The sequence below is a fragment of the Meleagris gallopavo genome, chromosome Z, assembly GCF_905368555.1.
Source record: "Meleagris gallopavo chromosome Z, MGAL_WU_HG_1.1, whole genome shotgun sequence".
Taxonomy (NCBI): domain Eukaryota; kingdom Metazoa; phylum Chordata; class Aves; order Galliformes; family Phasianidae; genus Meleagris; species Meleagris gallopavo.
The window spans coordinates 75,239,670-75,261,738 of NC_139435.1; the positions used below are offsets into that span (position 1 = coordinate 75,239,670).

General features: G+C 56.1%; 1 protein-coding gene and 1 long non-coding RNA gene across 2 annotated transcripts in view; both read right to left on the bottom strand.

The window, feature by feature from the left end:
• Positions 1 to 2,133, bottom strand: part of PAX5 (paired box 5) — a 113,974-nt gene extending 111,841 nt beyond the window's left edge. The window contains exon 1 of the mRNA XM_085213628.1: positions 1,826 to 2,133. Coding sequence (XP_085069754.1) covers positions 1,826 to 1,871 — 46 coding nt within the window. The 5' untranslated portion in view covers positions 1,872 to 2,133. The remainder of the gene's footprint in view (positions 1 to 1,825) is intronic.
• Positions 2,134 to 3,406: 1,273 nt separating this feature from the next.
• LOC146542403 (uncharacterized) lies at positions 3,407 to 22,046 on the bottom strand. The gene is made up of 2 exons (XR_014880515.1): positions 21,529 to 22,046; positions 3,407 to 20,313 (listed from the first exon to the last, which is right to left on the bottom strand). It is a non-coding gene; the product is annotated as an uncharacterized LOC146542403 (long non-coding RNA).
• Between the last annotated feature and the right edge of the window lie 23 nt (positions 22,047 to 22,069).

Here is a 22,069-nt window from a genome sequence, read left to right on the forward strand (position 1 = left end):
TCAGCGTTCCAGTCCGCGCGGGGTTCCGCCAAGCAACGCTCCCGCACCATCCCCGCACGGGGCGCGGAGCGGCATCGGGGCCCCGCGCCATTCCCACTCGGCCGCATCGCGCGGTTCCGTTTGCGCCCCGCGGACTGTGGAGCTCGGAGCGCGCCCGCAGCGCCCGGTGCCCGGCGCGCCATAGGAGGGGGCAGGCAGCCTACTTACTATGCATTGCTGCAAACGGGTCGTGCTTACAGTGTATTTCCATCGGGGCGGTCCAGCGGCCTCGCGGAGCGCACCTCGCGGCGGCGGCGGCGCTCAGCGCGAGCGGAGATCGCGGGCAGATGGTGCGGGAGAGAGGAGCTAGCGGCGCGGCGAGCGAGCATCCAACGGCGGCACCGCCCGCTCCTTCCACCGCCTTCGGGCGGGGCGCGGGGCGCGACCGCCGCCCCCACACCCGCGGACCGCGCGGCCCCGGCGGCGGCGGCTGGGGGCGGCCGTCCCGGCGCGCCCCGACGGCGTTGGGAGCTGCGGGCGGAGCGCGGAGCACCCCGCGTCCGGGGCCGCGCGAGTTGCGGGAACTTGTGGCGGCTGCGTGGGCGGGGCGGGGGGCGCGCGGCGCGGGGCGGGGCGGGGCCGTCGGCGGCCACCGTCGGGGCCGCACCGGCAGCGTGGGGAGCGAACCGCCCGCCTCCGCCCGCCGTGCCGTCGCGGTGATGCCGCGGAGCCGAGCGTCGCGCCCCGCGATGCCCGCCCCCGGCGCCGCAGGGTTGTGTCGGGTGGGGGGCTGGCGGGGAAGGGGCGGGCCGGGGGCGGGAGGGGAAGAAGGCGAGGGGGGCCGGGCGTCCGAGCGCTGCCGCGGACTCCTCCCCGCGGCCCCGCCCGGCTCTCCGGCCCAGAGCTGCCCCCCGGCCGCGCTACACGCCAGCCCGCACCCGCGGAGGAGGCGCGGCGGGAGGCTCTTCAGCACCGCGCCGCCGGACAGCGGCGAAACGCGAGGCGGGGCGGGGCTCCGCACGTCACTCACCGTCCGCGGCCAATCGCCGCGCTTCGCTCTGAGGCGCCGGCATTGGCCGCCGCACCGCTCCGGCGCCCATTGGCTGACCGCGGGCCAATGGGGACGTAGGGGCGTGGGCGGAGCCGAGCCGGGCGGAGCGGGGCGGGGCCGGGGGGGCGGGGCCTTCCCCGACGGCAGCGGCGCGTCCCGGGCCCCGCCCCGCCCCGCCCCGCCCCGCTCCGCGGTCGCCCCGGACCTCCGCCCTCCGGACCCCGAGGGCGCGCCCAGCCCCGACCGTAGCCCCGCTCCCTGCCCGCGGACCCTGGGCTCTGCCCGCCGCCGGCTCCGGGAGAGCGGTCACCCCACCCCGTCGGGACCGGGGCCGGGACCCCCCGCGGGACCGCCGCCCGCTGCGGCGTGGCATCGTTCGTCGGGAGCGAACGTGCGCCGGGCTGGCTCCGGCGGCGGGCAGCGCGGGCCGGGGGCCGGGGAAGCACCCCGCACCGCGCCCCTCCCGCAGCCTCGCGGCCCGGTGCAGCGGTCCTCGCCGCCCCCCGCCACCCCCTCCTCATCCCTCCCCCCCGACGGCGCTCCGGGCGCGGCAGTGCAGTGCGGTATCGACGGAGCGATTATTCGGGCGATTTAACCAATAAAGGCCCCATCGATCGGTGCGGAATCGCATTGCTCATCGCAGTCCGCGAGGCTCCCGCACGGCCCCGCTCCCCCGCCCCGCCGCGCCCCCCACAGCACCGCTCACCGCGCTGGCGGCGGCTCCGAGACGGCCGGGGCCTCTCTGGGCTCCTCGCCCGCCGCGTCCCCCGCTCCCTCCGCCGCTCCGCTCCGTACCTGTGCGCCCGGGCCGCGGGGCCGCGTAGATCTTCTCTAAATCCATTGCGATCCTGGAGGAGTTGGTGGAAGGAGACAGAAAAAGTTTGCACGTAGTGTGTTGCTGCCTTCCTCTCTTTCCGTTTTCCTTTCCTTTCCTTTCCTTTCCTTTCCTTTCCTTTCCTTTCCTTTCCTTTCCTTTCCTTTCCTTTCCTTTCCTTTCCTTTCCTTTCCTTTCCTTTCCTTTCCTTTCCTTTCCTTTCCTTTCCTTTCCTTTCCTTTCCTTTCCTTTCCTTTCCTTTCCTTCTCTTCTCTTCTCTTCTCTTCTCTTCTCTTCTCTTCTCTTCCTTCTCTTCTCTTCTCTTCTCTTCTCTTCTCTCTCTTCTCTTCTCTTCTCTTCTCTTCTCTTCTCTTTTTCTTCTCTTCTCTTTTTTTCCTTTATTTCCTCTTCCTTTCTTTTTTTCTTTTCTTTTCCTTTCTCTTCTTTTCTTCCTTGTTTTGTTTTCTTTTTCTTTTCTTTTCTTTTATTTTATTTTCCTTTCTTTTCTTTTTATCTTTTCTTCACGTTCTCTCTTTTATTCTTCTCTGTTTTTCACTTTTCTTCTCTTTTCCCTTTTCCCTTTTCTCTCTCTCTCTCTCTTTTCTCTCTCTCTCTTTTTTTTTTTCGTGGCTCTCTCAGGTCAGAATAATTCAACCCTTCCGCTCCCCGCAGAGCTTTTGCAGCCGCTCACTGAGCTGAAACTAAACGTTTTAGGTGGAAAAAAGCCTCTGAAGGAACCGTGAAATGATTAAGAAGCCGCGGAGCCCCTCGCCATGTGAGATCATGTCCTGTGCGCTGCAGCATCACAGGATGTCCCCAGGCGCACCCGAGCCTGCCGAGCCCCAACCCCGCCGCCGCGCGGACCGGACCCGCCTGGGGCCCGCCGACACCCGAAGCCCGGCCGCGCCCGGCCGCCCCCGCCTGCAGCCCACTTCCCCTTCTCCGGTCCCTGCCGCGGGGGCGGAACGTGGCTTTGCCCCGCGGCAGCGGGGGGACCCCCGCGCGGCCCCGTTACCCCTCCCCGCGCTGCGTGTCACGGCCGGGAGAAGGAGGCGAAGGGAGCCTGATGCCCGGAGCCGGGCCGGGGGCTGCAGAGGCTGAGGCGTTTATTTGTCAGCGTGGTTGTCCGGGCAAAAAAAAAAAAAAAAGAAAAAAAAGAAAAGAAAGAAACAAACAAAAAAAAAAAAAAACGAAATAAGAGCCCCTCAAAAAAAAAAAGCAGTTTTTTTCCTTTCCCAGAAATAAAGAGAAACGGAAAGCAACGGCAGATCGGGGCAGCCCCGCATGGAGCCACCGCACCGTGATCCTGCCCTGCGCTGCCCGGCCGGGCCCGGCCCCTTCCCGCGGGGACATGGAACGAATGAAGTCCATGCAAAGACCGGAGCCCGCTCCTGCGCGCTGTCCCCCGGCCTCGGCTGCCCCTCTCAGCAGTGCTTCTCCCCCCGATTCTCTCACACACCAATAACCACAGGGATGGAGCCCGCTGCATCCGCACTGAATATGAGCAGCGCGGCTCTGCCCGGGAAGTGGAAGGAAAAGAAGAAATAGAAAGAGAGAGAAGATAATTAATAATAATTTTAAAAGGAAGCAAAAAAGAACAACAAGCTGTGCCGGGATGGACCCCTACAGCTTCCCCACCCGCTGCCTCGCACACGCCCTTGGACTCCCGGACTTTGTCGGCTCCCTGGGCCTGCGCTGCCCCCGGGCTGTGCGGTGCGAGCGCGTGTTTGAAAATAGCACGCAGGACTCTGCGGCCCCGGCTCTCGCCCTGCGCCCCGCCGGCTGAGAGACGCGATGGTGGTACGGGGGTCGGCTCCGGGTGGTGTGTTGTGCGGGGGGAGGGGGAGGCGATGGGAGCCCCCGCTCGGTTCTGTCCGCAGGAGAGGGGCTCAGGCTCAGCGACAGGTAGCGCGGTGCCCCCGCAGCCCCGCGCGCCGCGGCGGCCGTGCAGCAGTAGGGCCGGGGCTGGAGGTATCTTCGGGAAAAGAAGTGCTCCGCTTCTGCTGGCGGCAAACGTCTGCGGTCAGCAGGGCCTGAAAGGGCTGTGCACGGGGCTGCGGCTCAGGGAGCTGGAAGGGACTCCAGACAATGCCACAGTGCCGTTCCAACGAGCAGCTCCGTGGTACGACCCCGGATTTCTATCTGACAGCCACCGGGACGGGGGCACCGCGGAGCCACGGCTGCAGGAAGAGGGCATCCCTGTCCCGCAGCACCTCCAGGGCCGTGCCGTGATCTGTGGGCGGCGAGCGGCCGACACGCACGGAGCGGGGAGAAAAGCTACGAAGCGGCATAAATCTGATTTTCTGGGGCCTTCTGAGGGCCGCTGCTGCTTTCCCTCAGGTGGTGAGGTCATGGATTTTTTTCTCTCTGGTTCACAGATCTCGGAAGTGAAAGGGCAATTCCCCTGCCCCGCGGCGCTCTCGCAGCTCGCAGCCGTCGGCTCGGGGCCGCCCGGAAGAGGAGCGCCGGCAGAGCGGTTCCCCTCGGCACTGCCCGCACCAGTCCCGGGCAGCCTATTCCCAGGAGCGCGGTGCGGGGCGGGCGGGGGCAGAGGGCCGCGCAGAGCCCCGAACCTCGGCAGCACACCCCGTGTCGTTTGCGTTGTGTCACCTCCGGGCCACACAGCAGCGCCCATCCCGGCCGACCGGGGGACTCCGGTGCTGTTCTGCCCCTGAGCAGCAAGCGGAGCGCGTTTTGCTGCTGCACAAATATCCATCTCTCCCGAGAGTGCCACAGGCTCCCGATTCTCTCTGTTTATTTCACTTTACAACACCACTGCGGGCGAACGACAGGCCGTCGAGATCGAACGGACCCCCGGGACGGGTTTGCCCACGGCCGGAGGCAGAGCGGGTGGTGCGAGCCGGACTGTCCCGGGCGGCGGAGCATTCCGGGCCGCGACGGCCGCGACCCTCAGGTCACAGAATGCGGACAGCCCCGGGTGGAGATGGGGCGGGGAGGGGCAACCCCGGCTGCAGCGTTGTCCCGTGCAGAAGAGCCCCAGGCAGGAGCGCATCGGCCCCATCGGACGGCGGTGCCACCATCGGGAGCTGATGATGGGAGATGCGACGTTAGGGCAGCACTGTTAGGTCCTGCAGCGAGGCTGCAGCTGGCAACACGGCAGGTTTTGTTCTTAAGAGTGTGAGAGAAGGGCAGGAAATGCTGCGACTTCTCCTTTTTGGTCAGTGTGCATTACTGCTTCTGTTCTGCCCTCACCCAGAGCTGTTATGCTCACTCCGAGCAGTGCCCGGGTCTACCCGCCTTGCTGCAGCAGCTCTGCTGCCTGGCAGTGGGGAGCAGAATGCTCGTGGCATGATGACGGCGTGTGCTGCACCTCCACAGTACCTCTGCTGGCTGCACCGCATCTTGCACTGCCTTCAGCCCGCAGCATGCAGCAACCAGGGTCAGCATTCCCAGAGGGATGCCTGTGCCAGAGCAGAAACCTCTGCCCCAGTCCATCGGTGCTGCAGGGTCTGTGTTAGCTCTTATCAGAGCATCACAAAAATGTCAGATTGATGCCTCCACTTTCCAGATCACCAGAAGGTACGGATTGAAGGGCAGGAAGGTGTGCCACTAAGCAGTCTGCTTCCATTAGCTGCCAGCAATAAGGGTAATATGGCTGATGTCAGCCCCCTGTCAATGTGAATGTGCTTGGAAACGGAAGGGAGGTCAGGAAACCCAGGGGTCTGTGGGGCCCAAGGGAGATGCACCTAGGTGCTGCCCAGAGGAGCCGGGTCCTCCCTGTTTGATGCTTCACAATAATAAACCTGTTCTCCTCTGCAGACTGACAAAAGGCTGCTGGGCTGCAGCCTCAACCACATAACACATAACACATCAGACACCCGGACAGGATAGGCACCAGGCAGCTCCCAGTGCAGGATCCCAACAAGCATCCCTTGCTGCCTGGGCGATGGGTCAGTAATCGCAGGTCTCCATCAGCATGCTGCCATGTACATACACAGATGCAGGGGTGAACCTCAGCTGCCAAAAGATTCTTCATCTCAATATATTTCACACCCAACCAGACAAAGAGCTCGGAACATTTCCCATAGGACATTCAGAGGTGAAACACAGCATGTGCCTCCGGCAGGTTCTCCCCAACACCTCTGCTGTCCCACAGGAGTGCCATGGTTCTCACAGTTCCAGCAGCCAACATCAGATCTCCTAGGGATGTGCTTTCACCCCACCTCCCTCACTGTGAGTTTTTAAGAGGGGCAGAAGCCAGCATGGATGAATACATTTGTACATTTCAAAGCTATTCTGCTGTAACCAGAAGTTCCTTCATGCCCAGCAGCCCTGGGTACAACAGCCATCAGCTCTGTGTTCGAAGGGCTCTGGCTGGTTCAGTGCCTGGAACATCAGGCTGCTCTGATGGGTGCTGCTGCTGGGCCGGGGCCAGGAGAGCTATCTGCCCTAGCGGGATGTGCCCGAGGCATCAGGCGGCCACACCTGTTCAGTGCCACCAAAAACAGCCTGGGTGTTTGCCGTCACCGTGGTGGAGCAAAGGCGCTTCGGCCAGAGAGGCCGATGCTCCCCAGTTTCCTATTCCTGCTCAAAGATAGACCCCCAGATGCCTCCCCAGGCCCCAGAACCGCTGCATGTTCCCATAGCCGTGTGCTCGACATGGGACATGTGCTCGAAGCCGGGTCTTGCCCTGCACAGTGACACCACCCGCAGGTGGTCACCCTGGAGGGCCGGAGCCATTCGCTGCGCCGTGCCGGGGGTCCGCCGTGCCCCCGCAGAGCTCCGTGCGGGATGCACACAGCCGCCCGCGGCCGTTGGTGTGGGGCAGCTTCGGCCCTGCGTCCCGCTGAGAGCAGTTACCACAAGAGATTGTTTTTTCCCCTTCTGGGGGTATTTTTGGCGCACTGTCTCTTTCTTTATTTGCATTGCTCTAATTCGGGCGCGGGGCTCTCGGAGCAGGTGATGCTCTTCTCGTTATCGCCGCGCGGTGAATTGTGGCTAAAGGAGGCTCTGAGGGCAGCGCAGGATCTGTCATTAACTCCCGACGCCGCTCACCCCCAATTACACCACTGCGTGAGGATCATTAGGTGTGAAACACAAAAAGGTGGCACTGTAATTGAAACCTTTTTTCTTTTTTTCTTAGTTAAATTCTGAAATCAATAAGAAGGAAATTAAAGAAGAGCCGTGCGATAGCTCTCGACCCATTTGCTCGACAGAGAGCCCTAATCGCCGTGAAGAGCCACTTACAGCCAGCCGCGCTTCTTAGGAAGGGGAACCGGAGGGCTTCCGAGCGCGGCCGGGCGCGTTCCGACGGCACTGAGGGCGGGGAACGCGGAGCTCCCGGCTCCGGGAAAGGGCCCGTCCGACGCAGTGCCAGGGGCGGCCATGCCCGCACGGAGCACCGCACGCAGGGCCGGAGCGCTCCGCGCAGCACCGCCCCCAACACCGCTCCGCGTCCGCTGCGCACACGTGTCCGTCCCTGAGTCTGTCCTTGTGTCTGTCCCTGCGCCTGTCCCTGTCCCGCTGTCTGTCCCTGTGTCCGTGCCGCGCCTGGCAGGATGCGCCCTGATAGCGGCTGACCTCGGGGCTTCCAGCGGCTCTGCCGCCGGGCACAGAGGGCTCTTTTTACTCCTTGCTTCCTGGTGGGCACAGTGTTACACGCCCCCAAAAGCGGAGATCGGCAACGACACCGTTCCCCGGGTGCCTCCATTCCCCTCCGTGCGGCCCGGGCATGGAGTCCCGGTGCTGCTCAGCAGAGCTCTGCCTGCCCGGCCGGGATGGCCGCATCTGCAGCACGGCGGCGGGAGACGGCAAAGCGCATGGGTGCGACCCGCTGCTTTCATGGCTTTGTTGCCCTCTATTTTATGCTTGAGTGAAAAATGCTGGAGTAGGAGTTGGTTGCTTATACACCTGAACTGCACTGCACGCACTTTCAATCGCCCCGTGCAGGCCAGGCAGGCGCGTGTGCCCAGGCGAGAGAAGCTTTGCCCCGAACTGAGAGGGGGCACAGCGGCTCCCAAGGGGCGGGGGGAGGGCTGAGACCCGAGCGGTGTCACGCTTTGCCATGCCTCCCCTCTCCTCCCCCCGCTCACAGCCCCGTCCTTAGGATCCACGAGGAGCTCCCGGGCTGCCGGCTGCGCTCGGACACAGCAGCACCTCCTGTGCCTCCGTAACAGCCTCGTCTGCCACTGCCCAGCGCCGGCACTGCGACGCGCGGAAGGCTGAGTGCAGCCCCCAGCCCAGCCTCCAGGGCACGGGCTGACGTTCGGCAGTCGGGCAGAAGAAGGGCTCTTCTGCTTGCTGCGTTGGCGATCAGCGCACAGCGAGTGATTTAAGAACAGAGCTGTGCGTGTACATCAGATATCATTCGAAGTAATGAGTGTATTTTCCTAATCTTCCCCATGGCAGCCTAACAACTCATTTCCAATACCATGCATAATAATTAATTTGTTTTCCTTACAGTAATAAGATTAACAACTTCACATTTACACGGAGTACTGAGTTACGTTCGAATAAAATAAGTTCTAATGAGAAAAATTGGAAGTGGCAGCGAATCAATGTTCCACGCCGCAGTCGGATTGTGTGTGTTTGTCTACCTTTTCTGCCTGTGTTTTTTGTCAAGATTCCAGTGTAAACAAGATAATTTCTTTCGTGTTGGGTTAGCCTGGGTAAATATGTTTAATGAACAACAAATGCGTTGTAAACATTGAAATAAACCTAAATACCTCGGAAAACATCCGGGAAACTCTGCGGCACTGCAGCGAGTGATGCCACTGTGAATCCACCTCACAGTGAGAGCTGATGCTGTGCAGAGATTGGCATCAAGGCAACCCCCAAACACTTTACCTTGGGACTCCACATGCATAGCACCTATGCATCAGAGGAGCCCCTTCAGGTCAACAGTGCCCGAGCATCTGTGCTTCTTTAAGGGAAATCATTGCAACAACAGTGCAAAATTGGTGAATTATAGATAAGTGAGACAAAGATTGGAAAGGTGTTTGATTCTTTGGTTCTCGGATGAGGCAGTGCTGAAACAAACCACAGCAGCTGTCCAAACCCAAAGCTCTGGGGTGTACCCAGCAGCCCTCCCATCTGCATCCCACTCCAGCCCACGCCATTCTCAGCAGCACTGCCATGATCAGAGCGCTCCTGCACCTCCAGCATTTCACTACTAACACGCATTTCTCACTCCAGCATTTCACTACTAACATGCAGAGCACGTCTTCCTGCTCACAGGGAACACCACTACAGGCACAACAGATCTCTTGCCTTGCAGCCTGCTCAGCTCTGCCTGCTGTCATGAGGGCTGGAAGACACCAGCACAGCTCTCACGGGCACTGAAGGCACCTCCTTCAGCAACGCCCAGCAGAGCACATTGCCACATCCTCAGGAGGAGACAAGGGCTGTCCCCCATCGCGCCCTGGCAGGAGCAGCTCTGCCAGGGGCCTCTTACTGTTCTTCCACTGAACAGCAGGAGAAAGATTCAGTTCCTTACCCTTCAGATCCTGAATGGCCTACATGAGCTCCCCTCTCTCCTCTGTGATTTAGGTTAGATGTTATAAAGGAATTCCTTACTCAGAGGGCGGTGAGGCACCGGCACTGCTGCCCAGAGAAACCCTGGGCACCCCATTGCTGGAGGCATTCTAGGCAAGGCTGGGTGGGCCCTGGGCAGCCCGATGTGGTGGGAGCAGCCAGCCCATGGTATGGGGTGGAGCTGTGAGGGCTGTGAGGTTCTGTGCAACCCAACCGCTCCATGTTGCTATGATCTCTGAGGACCCCTCCAACACAAGCCATGGTATGGTTGTAGGATTCCATGGTTTTCATCTCAAGAAGCTTCTCCTCTCCTCGTGTGTTGAAGTGCTGAGTTCCCTCCTGCATGGCGAACGGTTCACAGCAGATGGACAACAGCAGGATGCCAGGCTGCGTTCATACCAGTCTGGCTGTGGACATCTCCTCCAGCACTGCTGTGTGGCCCCGTTCCACACCCAGGGGCAGCTCTGCCCCTGCTGCAGGCGGCCGCTGAGGCTGCAGATGAAGTGGCTGAAGAAGAGTGGAGCAGCTCCAGAGGAGGTAAGCCCATAGGTTCCGTCTGCCACCCAGCAGTCACAAGGCAGCTGTCGACAGCTCGTTTGTGTTGCTTCCAGGGCCACGCATGCTTCCCTACCTAATTATCGGCAGTTTTAGCTCCACCGCCCGGCTGAACACGGCCGTCACTTCTCACTGTGAGGTCTTCACTGCTCACCACCTCACCAGATTCTAAAAGTTTTGGCAGAGATTTCTCAAACTATGTGCATCACTCAAGGAAAGGTTTTCTTTTGTTTGTTTGTTTGTTTTTTCTTCTCATTTATTTTTTTTTTCCTTCTGAGAAACTTTGATAAAAACCATTGTTCCTCAAAAAATAGCAATCATTACTGCACTCCCAGCACAGTTTCTTTTCCAAAATTGCCTTTCTTAGGAGCAGTGCTTAAAGCAGTTTTTCCATGAGAACGTTGCACTGTTGTTTTTCCCTGCAGCAAGTCGTGTGTGCCGTGCACTGCTCACTGATGTATGAGCAGCAGAGGTGGGCCACGGGCACTCAGAGCGGGATTTCCATCTATATTTGGCAACAGATATCTTTCTTCTGCTTCCTTCCTCTCTCAGCCCTACGCATGTCATTTTCATAAGCTCAGCAGCTTCAACTGCTCTGCACAGGCCATCCTCGGAAGGTGTTCCCCTCTTCCTTGGCTTTTGGCTTTTGCCCCCCAGAGGAAGCAGTGCTGCGTGGGTCAGCTCAGTTTGCACATCTTCCCGACAGTTGGCAGTAACCCCACAACTGCCGCATTCCTTACACACAACGTGGGGTGCCTCGCGTCCAGGCAGCCGGCCCCGGCACGCGGGGACATCCCGAAGGGCACTCAGCAGCGATAGGCTTCATCTCCAGAGAGCTGCCCTTCTGCTAGAGGGAGCAGACGTCCCTCCGGGCATCTCCCATCGGCGCTCCTCTTCCCTGCCCTGCCCTCGTTCCACACAGCTCCACGTGTCACCCCGCTCTCGGGGCCTCGCAGCGTGCGGACGGCTGTCCCGACCCCGCGATTAGGAGCGATTCGGCCGAGCACGGCGGCTCCGTGCAGACGCTGCTCTTTGGCATGGCGTTGGGCGCAGGGATGAGGCGCAGCAGCGCGGCACGGCGCCCGCCCCACCGCTCCTATCGGTGGGGGAAAGCAAAGAAGAGGCGCGGGGCCGCGGGACGCCCCATGACTGAAGTTTCTGCAGAGCCGTTCGCAGATGTTTCGGCTGTCACATCTGCACGTGGCGCAGCTCGGAGCGGGGTTGTTTCACCCGCCCGGATGTACCGGCCGTGCCCTGCGAGGTGCGTGGAGGGCACGGGGCTGCCGCAGCCCGGCACCGAGAGCTGGTCGCACCGCGGAGTGTCCGGGGGAAGACAGAGCCGGGCACCGAGAGGACGCCGCGCTGGGGGAGCGGAGCTGCGGGGTGCTCCGATCCGAGCTCAGCCCGGGCAGCACGGGGTCGACGGCTCCCTGCAGGGCCACCCCGTGCCCGGCTGCACCGGGAGCGCACCCGTGGCTCTGCGCACATCCTGCGCCCAGCCCGATCCTCCTCACAACCTGCCCTCGGGAATCAGGGAGGAGTATTGAGGGACCCGCGCCGCTCTGCCTATCCGATACGGAGCCCCGGTGGCGGGAGCCCGCGTTCAGCTGTTAGCAGTGGGGGGTGAGATAATGAGGCCTCGGCGGCCGGGATGACACCGGGTTGTCCCTGACTGCCTGCAGGATCGGTGCTCTCAAGTGCTCGCAGTTCTTCCCAGCTCCTCTCCGCTGTAGCGGAGCCTGAGGTCCCCACTGGGACTCCTCGGCGTGCTGCCCGCCCTGTGCTCCTGCAACAGCCTCTGCTCGGGAGTGGAACATCCAGCAGGTGAGCACTGAGTTTGTTTAGGTGTCAGTGTGGGACCTCTACCTCTCCTGTAACCCATGGGCTACGCACAGGTTCTCTCGCCAGTAGCCTTACATGGGGCTGCCATCTCCCTCTCTACCCATCTGCTCTCACATCTGCCCCTTGCTCTGCATCACGGCTTTTGCAGCTGAAGAGTGTGGTACAATGCCAGAGCCACACAGCAGGTCCACACACTCCGGCAAGACACACATTAGCAGCAGCCAGACCCATCGCCCCAGCATCCAGCACTGCACTGAGCACAGTGTGAGCATGGCAACAGATGATGGTTTGCCTTGCTCCAGAAACAGCTACAGCACCTGCTGGGAAGGTGCCTGACATCAATGGTTACACACGGGAAGAGGGAAAGATGCTCTACTAGATGCAAAGTGTGTCAACCCAGTGCGTGCACAAGAGGATGGCTTCTCCTGGAGGCATGCTCCAGCAAGTGAACTTATGGCAATTCTCCCTGTTGCTGAAAGAGAATGTAACATCCCTACTGATGCAGTTTGCAGAGTGGGAAAGAGGCAAACACGATGACAGATCGCTGGTACATGGGGTACACAGTGCTTGGTCAACTGAGTGAGAGCAGAGCTGGGGACAGGCAGCACTTTTTCAGAGGGTGCTGCCAAGAGAAAGGAAGGCAGGGGCTGTGCTGCTGCCATGCTGATGGGTCACACCACTGCAGTACAGCGTGCTGGGGACATATAGCTTGGAGCACATCTTCCCTGGGCTCAGACTGATTCTGAATCTGCAGTGATACCTTAGTTTGAAGATAGGACCTGACACCCATCGGCTGCTAACAAGTAAATAAAAGCCCTCCGCTCAATTTCGTACACAATTACACTCACAAAATAAGAAGGAAAAATAAGCTTACATTAAGCACTGGCACACACATTTTCAGGCAGAAGTGACAATGTAACAATGTGGATTTGCCCTCCCAGATGTCAGAGTTTAATGAAGTAAGAGAAATCCTGCAGAGCACTACAACAGATTTCTCCCTATCAGGATTAACTTCTTACTCCTGGTTGGAAAAACAAACGTTTCCTTCAGTCAATGGAAGTTGCCCATTAGTTCTGCCATGCCTTCTTACACTAACTTCATGGGTTATTTTCTCCTCTGCTGGCCTGCTTCTGATGACAACACATGTGTATCTGAGTGTGCCATGCCATTGGCCACAAGTCTCTGAGACCTTAGCAATGACAAGCCACACCAAAGGTCCAGCGCGTCCTTTCGTCCCAGGCAAAACAATTTGTGCTCACGTTTATGTCTGTTCCTGGGCCTGGTGAAGAAGATCTTCAGCCCCATGGATTGCACTGGAGGGAAACCTGTGGTTATAAAGCCAATCACGGTCACTGATGCTTGTAGAGAAAGCCTGTCTTGCCCATTGCTTCCTGGGCCAAACGTGCAAGACAGCGATCTTGTTGCAGTCACAGAGCACTGCTTAAGCAGCTGCCAAAGCTATTTGGCTTTGATTCATTTCCCCAAAGAGACTCACTCTCATATTTTGCATTATATTGACTTCAGCAACAGAACTGAGGTTCTGCAAGCAGATGATTTTCATCTGCTCCCATCCCTTTTGATGGTCGGTGACACTGGAGGCACAGCACCTGTGTAAAGCCTTGGCTGCCTGGATATGTCCTGGTGCACCCCATGGACTCAGCCATAGAGGCTTGGCTGAACTCCTGCTTGCTGCATTTTGCAGCCAGACCAACACTCAGGCAGGAGTCTGAGCAGAAGGGAAGGGGAGAGAAGCAAAGTGGTGTCCCCAGGGCAACTCTTCTGCAGTCTTCCACGAGACTTTCCTTACAAGTCCCTGCTCAACCCCTACCTGAAGAATCACGGGTACTCCTCCAGGAAGAGGGAAACTGTCCATAACTTCCCAAAGAAATGGATGTGTTGGCCCTATACACCTGTGAGCTGTGGATGCGCACTTGATGGAGGGTGCTCGTTCATCTGCTCAGAAGACCTAGGCAGACCTCGCTCTGGTTGTGATGGGGTTTGGATTGGGCTGCAGACAGACAGTCCCAGTGCCCTTGCAATAGGTCTTTCACGTGGACCATGTGGCCAAGCAGAAGCTATGTACCCTGTTGTCAGCCATCTGGTTGAAAGATTGGAATTTCAGAACATAATAGACAGCCACATCATAATCATAAAGCAGCCTCAGAAGTCTTCCAGCATTTTACTGAGTCCACAGCTCTCTAAATTTGCTCCTGAATTGTCTTTAGGAGTACGTTCTGTGCTTACAACTAAAGTGCCATCACGTCTTTCCATCCTCTTCAATTCTGAATAAGAATGTAATCAGCTAGCAATTTCTCTAATAACTAATGGAACTCAGTGAATTCTACAACTTTTGTTTTTGTTTCTGCTATATCCTTATCTGCTTCTTTCCCTACCATATACCCAGTTTCTTTCTTATGTCCTTTTCCGACTTTATTGACAAAGAGTTTTCCTCTCTTCTCCCACATCTCCTTATCTATCCTTTCACAGCTTCTGTGTTCCTAGCCTCCTTTGACAGCACTTTCATCCCCTCCAACCATCACTGAGCAAGAGCCAACTCGTAGTATGGCCGTTCCCAGACTACACCGAAGCCTGGTAGCCATACAGTCTGTTGTTGAGCCCATCGGGGAGCCCTGTGATTTGTGAAGACAGAAATCTGACTCTCCCATCTCTACAAACGCGTTGGTTTTCCTACAATGCCTGTGACTTCAATTCCTTTCAAGTTTCTCACCACTCTACCACGTTTGGCTGGAACTGATGGTAGAGCACTAGCTTCTGGGAGGATGGTGAACAAGACAGGGAGGGGGAGCACGGATGATGATGGCTTTGCATTACTCATTTTGAGGGGTAATCCAACCTGGCTTTGTTTTCTGGTGTAGAGAGAAGCTGTAACTTGGGGTAGTTCTCTAGCCTCTCACTCATTGAACACTATGATGCTGGCTAAGGTGTTTCCTGTAACCCTGCTGAAGTTCATGGACTCCAGACATACCTCTAACCAAGCAGGCAAACAGCAGCACCGGGATGAAGCTCTGTGCAGTGTCAAGCACTCTTTGTACAAAAGCTGGGAAAAATTTGAGCAGTAAGATCTGTTGTGCCAAAGCTGAACACCCCCTTCTTTTAACTTCTGTCTATGAGAGAACATGACCATAGGGCAGTAAAGGCTGGAGGAGACCTCAGGAGGTCTCCAGTCCAACCTTCTGCCCAAGCAGGGTAAGCTATGAGGTCAGAGCAGGATGCTCACAGCTTTACACGGCCTGATCTGTAAAATCCCAGCAGAGGAGACTGCTCAGCTTCTGGTTTCAGTGTGCACCAAGCTTTGCACAGCACAGCTCCCTGAGACAGGGGCAGACAGCACATGTAGGACATCTGATCTGCCTCCAAACAGGAAACTTTGGAAAGGTCCTCATCTTTCTGTACGAAACAAACCAAACCAAGAGATCTGGGGTCCCACGTGGGTACCTTCTCATGCCCTTCCTCTTCTTTCTCCATGTTATGTTCAGCCATACTAATCCTCCTATAAGGGTCTGCCATTCTTAGACAGTAATTAATGTAGAATAACAAACTTGTACGCCCTGAGCAGATTTGATTTGGAACATGTTGATATATTTGGCACAAGAAACTGAGTCACTGATTATATTCCATCTGGTACTTGTTCACTTCTTGCTACCATGCCAGGAACACAGGTGCTAAAAATTGAATACTATTGCTCTGCATTTATGAGTCTATATTGCACTCGGTGCACAATGTCTTAAACTTAGCTTTCACCTTTTGATAGTGATATTAGGTAGAATTGCCACTTTTTAAGGCTATATCTTTTCTCTCTAACCCCCCGAAAGGAAAGAAATCTTCCAAACAGATCTGTTCACAGGCAGAGAATGAAACAGAGAGTTTAATCATAATGCCTGTGCGTGGCTTTCAGATGACATCTGTACGTTAAGAATATGTAAAAATACCAATTTCATGCTCTGACAACTTATTCTGCATTGATGGGGGATAACGCCATAGGAATGCCAAATGTCAGAGCATTGCACAATGCAAAGCATTCACACACTGTCTCATGGGTCATCACCAGTGGTTCCTTAAGGGAAATTTTCCAGGGGAAAAAAAAAAAAAAAGAGAGAGAGAGAGAAACAGTGACTGGGAGTTGCCAAAACAAAATGGAAATCACGAAGTCAGAGTTAACTATTGGCAGAGAGCAGCCCCAAGACCTCAAGAACAGAGTCCTACCTGCTCTGAGCGGTCCCTTCCCGTCTGTAAGAAGAGGAAATACGCACCTACCCATTTCAGAAGCTGCAAGTGGACTCAAAACAGTTTTATGCTGGAAATGTGCACCCTCTCCACCCCCTCACATTCTTATGAATTACTTGCTTTGGCAGACCTGCAGCGTCAGAAGGGTAACCCTTCCCCCGGGCACAGGACCCCTGCAGCAGGGGGCAGCAGAAATGCTGTTTTCCAGTGGATGGCTGCTCAGGGAGAAGCGGAGCCAACGGGCATCACCTCCTTGCTGGCTTGGTCCGCCTGTCCTTGCACCAAGGGCGTTGGCTCTTTACAGGGGAAGGGACTTTATTAACCTGAAAATGCCGAGGATTCTTATTTGCTTGAATTGGGAGAGACTTGGAACACCACTGCAATTATTTTTCGAGAAAATTAGGGTGGCTTGGGAAAGGAAATGTTTTCTCAGAGAAGACTTAATATGCTGGGAAAGCAGTGCTATCCTCCAGAACCCACCCTCCTCACAACCGCTCTGAGGGACGCGCACGGGGTTTTGGAGCCCGAGCACCGCTCTGCACCGCCGGAGAAGGAGAGCGGACCGCGCGCGGCTCCGAGGCAGCGGCAGCGCTCAGCATCCCTCAGCGCCCGCCTTGCATCCTCGCCGCCCCGCAGACAAACCACACCACGCTCTGCTCCCGCCGGCCCTTCCTCCTCCCTTTCCCTCGCTCCGTTCCCTTCTTCCCTTCTCCCTGCCTCTCCATCCCCTCGCCCTGCCTTCTCCCCGGGGCCGCCCCGCAGGCCGCCGCCCGCCCTCGCCGCGCCCACCCCCCGCTCCCCGCCGACCCTCCGCGAAGCGGTGCAGCCGAAGCTGTAACTAACGAGCCGCGAGGCGCCGCGGAGCTGGCTCCGTGGAGCTCCGTAATTACACTCCCTCCCCTCTCCCGCTGTTCTGCTGAAGCCGCAAAGCAGAGCACCGGGAGGAGGAGGAGGAGCGGGCCAGGTGGTGGGTGGGAATTTAATTAACTTCTGAGTGCTCCCGGTCCTGCGGCGCGCACGTGAAGGTGAGGACGGGCCGCAGAGCCGCGCAGCGCCGGGTCCGGGAGGTTTCCCCGGGGGGACCCAGCAGGGGAGGCTGCCCAGCGCCTCGAGGTCTGCCGGCGTTCCCACGACGGCTTTCCTCCCATTTCAGCGCAAAGCCTTGTGAAAGGGATGTTCCTGGGTAGGGCGTTTCAGCCGGTGAGCACAACAAACTGGAGGTGACAACAGGACGCAGCTGCCACCTCGTTTGTTCGTTAGGGCTCATCTGCTTTCTCTCCTTCTTGCTCTCCTGGTCCCCCGCCTGGTGTTCCCCGGACAAGCCCAGCTTCTCTGCATTCCTAAGCCTTGCGAGAGGCCTTCTGCTCAGCCAGGTGCTGCTGGAGCAGCTCTGCCTTCACACCTTGAGGGACAGAACTGCCTCATCCCCTAAGCTGTGTGCATTTTGCCAGACCAGGACCAACATAAATGGAACTCTCAGCCTAACCACCACACAAAAGTAATCCTTGCTCGCAGCTGCTGGATGAAGGCACTATGGCTGTTGGGCACTGCTTGCACGAGTCATTGACAGCATCACGCAGCACAGGAAACCAGTCACAAACACAACCCATCTCCTTACACGAGTCCAGGTGTAAATAACATTCAGCGAGACTGCAAAACTAAGATCTTAAAAACATCGCTATGCACGCTTAGTTTGACTTCCTTGCAGGCCTGCACTCTTTAGTTGCTTTCTCACATTTTTTCTGGACTGGAAGAAACATTGCAAAAAAGACCAGTAACGTGGCTAAGAGTCGTGTTATTCCCCAGCAATGTCCTCAGACAGCTCTATCTAGCTGTACATTCTGAGCAGAGCCCCACAGGAAGCAGCAGCTCGGGGCCATCTCACCACCCAGGACTGATGTGAACTTACAGGCAACAGAAAGCAGCACCCACGTGTGGGCACCTTAACAACAAGTACCACTGCTGAGTATAATTCTGGATTTCTCCACACTGTTTCCTACAGCACTTGAACTCCTACACTAAAAAGAGGAAAAGTCCTGCAGGTTTCCTCGTGGCGGCAGGGAAAGCAGAGGCTGACAGCACCAAGGTGCTGTGGCCAAGAAGCAGCGAGGCTTGCACAAAGCCTACCAACAGAGCTGCACATTCTTGGGTGCCACCTACTGGCATCTGGACTGTATAATGCCAGTGTACACACGGGAAATCTCCACTTTTTTCCCTGTTTTTTCCCTTTTACTCTTAAAATGCTTAAAGTTTGTCGTGCAATAACAACTGGACTTCTGCAGCCTGGAAGATTCAGGGACCTGAGGTGTCTCCAAGTAGTTGGAGATGTTGCAAATTCTCCTCTGCAGAATTCCTGAATCTTCCCATCTGCCTTTAGAATCTTGGAATGCTGTGGGTTCGGGAGTGGAGGTAAAGGGGGTGTGCTCCCCACAGGAAGCAAAACCCAGCAGAACGTGAGCTCAGAGGGCTCACAGCATCAGCAACCAGACAAAAAGGGGCTGCCAGCCCTTTTCTTCTAGTTGGCTGTGCCTGTTGGAGCCTGTATCTCCACGTTCAGGGCCTTTCAGCTATTGCACAAGTCAGTGCATACCACCTGGGAGGTGCTCAGAGGATGTGAAAGGTTTGCACTGAGTCCAGATGCAAGACAGTTAATCATTCATGAGGCAGGATTCAGTTTGCTTAAGTGTGAAAGGGAGCATGTGTGAAATTGCCACTGCCTGAGCATCACACGTAGATCCCATTGCATTTAGTGCAGGCAACCCAAAACAGCAGCAACATGAGCCTGTACACATCTGTACAATGGACCTATGGCCCTTCCCTTCCCAGGATGGAGGCAGTTTGGATAGTATGACCTACAAGCTCTGAGAGGGCTGTTTCTTCAAGGAGAAGTAAAAGACATGAAGACAAACAAGTGATCTTACTTTTTCTATGCCATATGAAGGCAAAGTCAGAAATCTAGCGCTGTGCAAACTACTGTGCTTCAGTGCCCTTTGCAGCAGTGACTGTTTTCAAGACAGGCTCAGTAAAAGTCATTCTGTCTCCTGATGACCTCAACTGCACACAGAATTTGCTGAACTAGAAAAAGCTGTGTTGCAAGTGCTGGGAAAGACACGAACTCTCACAGAGGGAGGCTAACTATGAATGCTATCAGCACGCACTCGAAGGAAAATTTTGTACTGCTTTCCCTTACCCATCTACACCGATGCAAACCTGAGCAATACGAGCCACGCCATGACTGACTGCCATGTGTCCATCACAAGGTCATCACAAACATGTTTAAATAGGGCTGGGCCAGGACATCAAGACAAAGCTTGGTAAAGGGCAGCAGGGTCAGACAGCCTCAGGACAGAAACGTGCATCAGTGTCCTTAGGGCCCAGGCAATTGCCTATTGTATTACAACTCAATTTCATCCTCTTGTCATATCAACAGCAATGTTTTGCAGCGTTCTACAATTGTTTTACAACAGTTAATTTTGGATACATTTGAGAGGGTTTTTGTAATAAGTAGAGGTAGAAAAAAACAGGATTCTTCTGAAAGGTATCATGATTAGATTGCTGGAAATTACCTGCTGCATATATCAAGGTGCCATAGTTCTATTTCTAGGATCTGCCTGCATGCAGCTAGGAAAGAAAATCTTCCTTTTCTTCATTACTGGCCCAAAGCCTGGAGGATGAGAGAACTGGATCACTTTGCCCTTCAAGAGACACTTTTCCAGCCAACACATACATGCTAATGTTCCCAGGCTCAACATACAGGCTGCAATTACATGCCAGTAATGTTGAAAATGCAGTATTAGGAAAGTCCCTGTGTAAAGGCTTACAAAATGGGAAGTGAAATCTCTGGGCTGTCCCTTGGGTGTCCACTGGGAAAGCATGCTCAGCACCATGCCTGGTGCCTCAGGGGCTGCTAGCAGGCCCTAAGAGAATGATCCCTTGTGGTCAGCATCAGCAGCGTGTTACACTGAGCTGCCAAGGCAGTTATCTGGGAAAACAGCCAGCTGGTAGCGTCCAGAGTCAGACAGCCTTTGTGGGTATGACAGAAGAGAACATTTTCCATTAAATGTACCTACACAGATACATATGGGAGCATTAGAAATTGTGTGGTGACATTACCAAGAATGATAAATTGGGCCTGTTTAAACTCTAAAGCAAGACTGGTCCTCCCTAGCAGCACGTACTACGTACCTCCTCCTCCCCCCATCCACAAATAATGCTGCACCACATCACACTCACAGCAGCTTGTCCTTGGCAGTCGCATCCTGCCCCAGCTGCAATTGCAGGCAGCAGGGTTGATGCTGGCAGTCCGGACTGCTGGCCACAAGGCTTGCTGGTCCTGTGGAAAGAGAGGAAGCTCTCTCAGGGGGTAAGCATGGAGCCAGGAGTTTTATCCTCTCCAACACCTCTGTGCCTTCTACTTTCAGTAGATGTGTGAGTTTCCAGACCAACCCCCACTCTTGTCTTCCACCCCAGTATATGCTGCATGGTGCTTGCAGGGCAGAGGGGGTTACTTTCACGGGACACAGAGGTGCTTGTTTTGTCTCTTCCCCTGCTAAACTGTTGACTATCTGTTGGTCTGCAAGGCTTCTGCTTCAGCCTGTGCCATACCTTTGATGGGTTCTGCAGTTATCCCATTTTTAAATCACAGCTAAAGCTGCCAGCTGCTGAGGTCTGCTTTGCACAGCACACCTCTGCAGTGGAAGACCAGCCTTACAGCAGTTCAACCAAAAGCTGTAAGCAACAATGACGGAATATTTGAAAATGAAATTTTCCTTCTCCTAAACAGATCTGCTTAGAAGAGGAAAAGGTGAAACAAAGTTACCTCACAGTGCACAGTGGAGTGAGGAATTAGTCATTAAGTGAAAACGGCTTGCTCTTCCCTTTGCAAGTATTTGAACAAGAAATCAAAACACAATAATCAGTATGTCCAGCTTTCTAGCATGTTCCAGAAAGTACCAGGACATCACTGACAATTTCCCTAAATAATATGATTTGCTTACTGAAATACATTCTCATGCAGAGGGAATTTTTACCTCTTCTGTTGAAGTTTAAGCTCCCTTGCATTTTCATCTTAAATAAGATGCATAGAAAAATCTTTAACCTCTATCCATCAGAGCAAAAGATAAAACCATCTGGTAAAGAAATTCAGCTCAGAATCTTTACTTTTGGTGAAATTATCATATTCAGAATTACTGATTGATGAGAAAAGCCAGGTTCAATTAAACATTTTGGTTTCAGGCAATCCCTCATACAACTGCATATTCATCTCGAAAATGTCCAATGCTTGCTTTATCTCTCCAGGGTAGAAGAAGTTAATTCTAAAATTCAAATACATCCCTACAAGAAGATTAGAGTAAGAAGAGGAAAGACTCCTCTATAGCTAATCAGGGAACAGGCACCTGTTCTGCACTGGGAGGTGCCAGTTCCTTATAGACCCAGTGAGAGACACACTCAGACTCTGCAAAATATCACTTAAAACGCTTATTTCTGGAGCTAGAATTACAGAGAGAGGATGGTGTAGGTGGTTTTAACACCCTTCGGATGCCAGCACCTGCAAGCCGTGCGCCATCAAGCAGCTTCCACCCAGCAAGCCCCATCCTCGGCAAGGGTTGTCCGTTTTCACCATTTGAGCTGTGACAGCTCTCTGCTCCTCCAAAACGTCCTGCGCAGCAGAGGCCAAGTCCTCCGTGTCCTCCGAGCCCGCCACCGCTCAGGACGGTGCCTCGTGCACACATCTGGCTGCGCCTCGACGGCAGGGCTCGGCGGGCGGCCCGGGCGGGAGGCTGCAGCTTCGCACCGCGCCCACAGGCGCCCTCCTCACGGCCGTTCGAGTCTCGGCGGCTCCTCGGCGATGCTCAGCAGTGCCCGGTCCGCTCCTCGCCGCTCCCCGGGCTCCCGTCTCGCTCGGGCGACTTCTCGGCTCGTGACACCGCAGTCGGAAGGCCGGCCGATCCCCAGCCCGGCTCGCACAGCGGCGCCCCAACGCACAGCCGTGTACAAGCGCCGTCCCGGCGCTCCCCGAGCTCCAGCAGCGCGCTGCCCGCGGAGCTGCGCAGTCCGGGCACGGCCCTTCCCTCAGTCCCCCGGCCCTC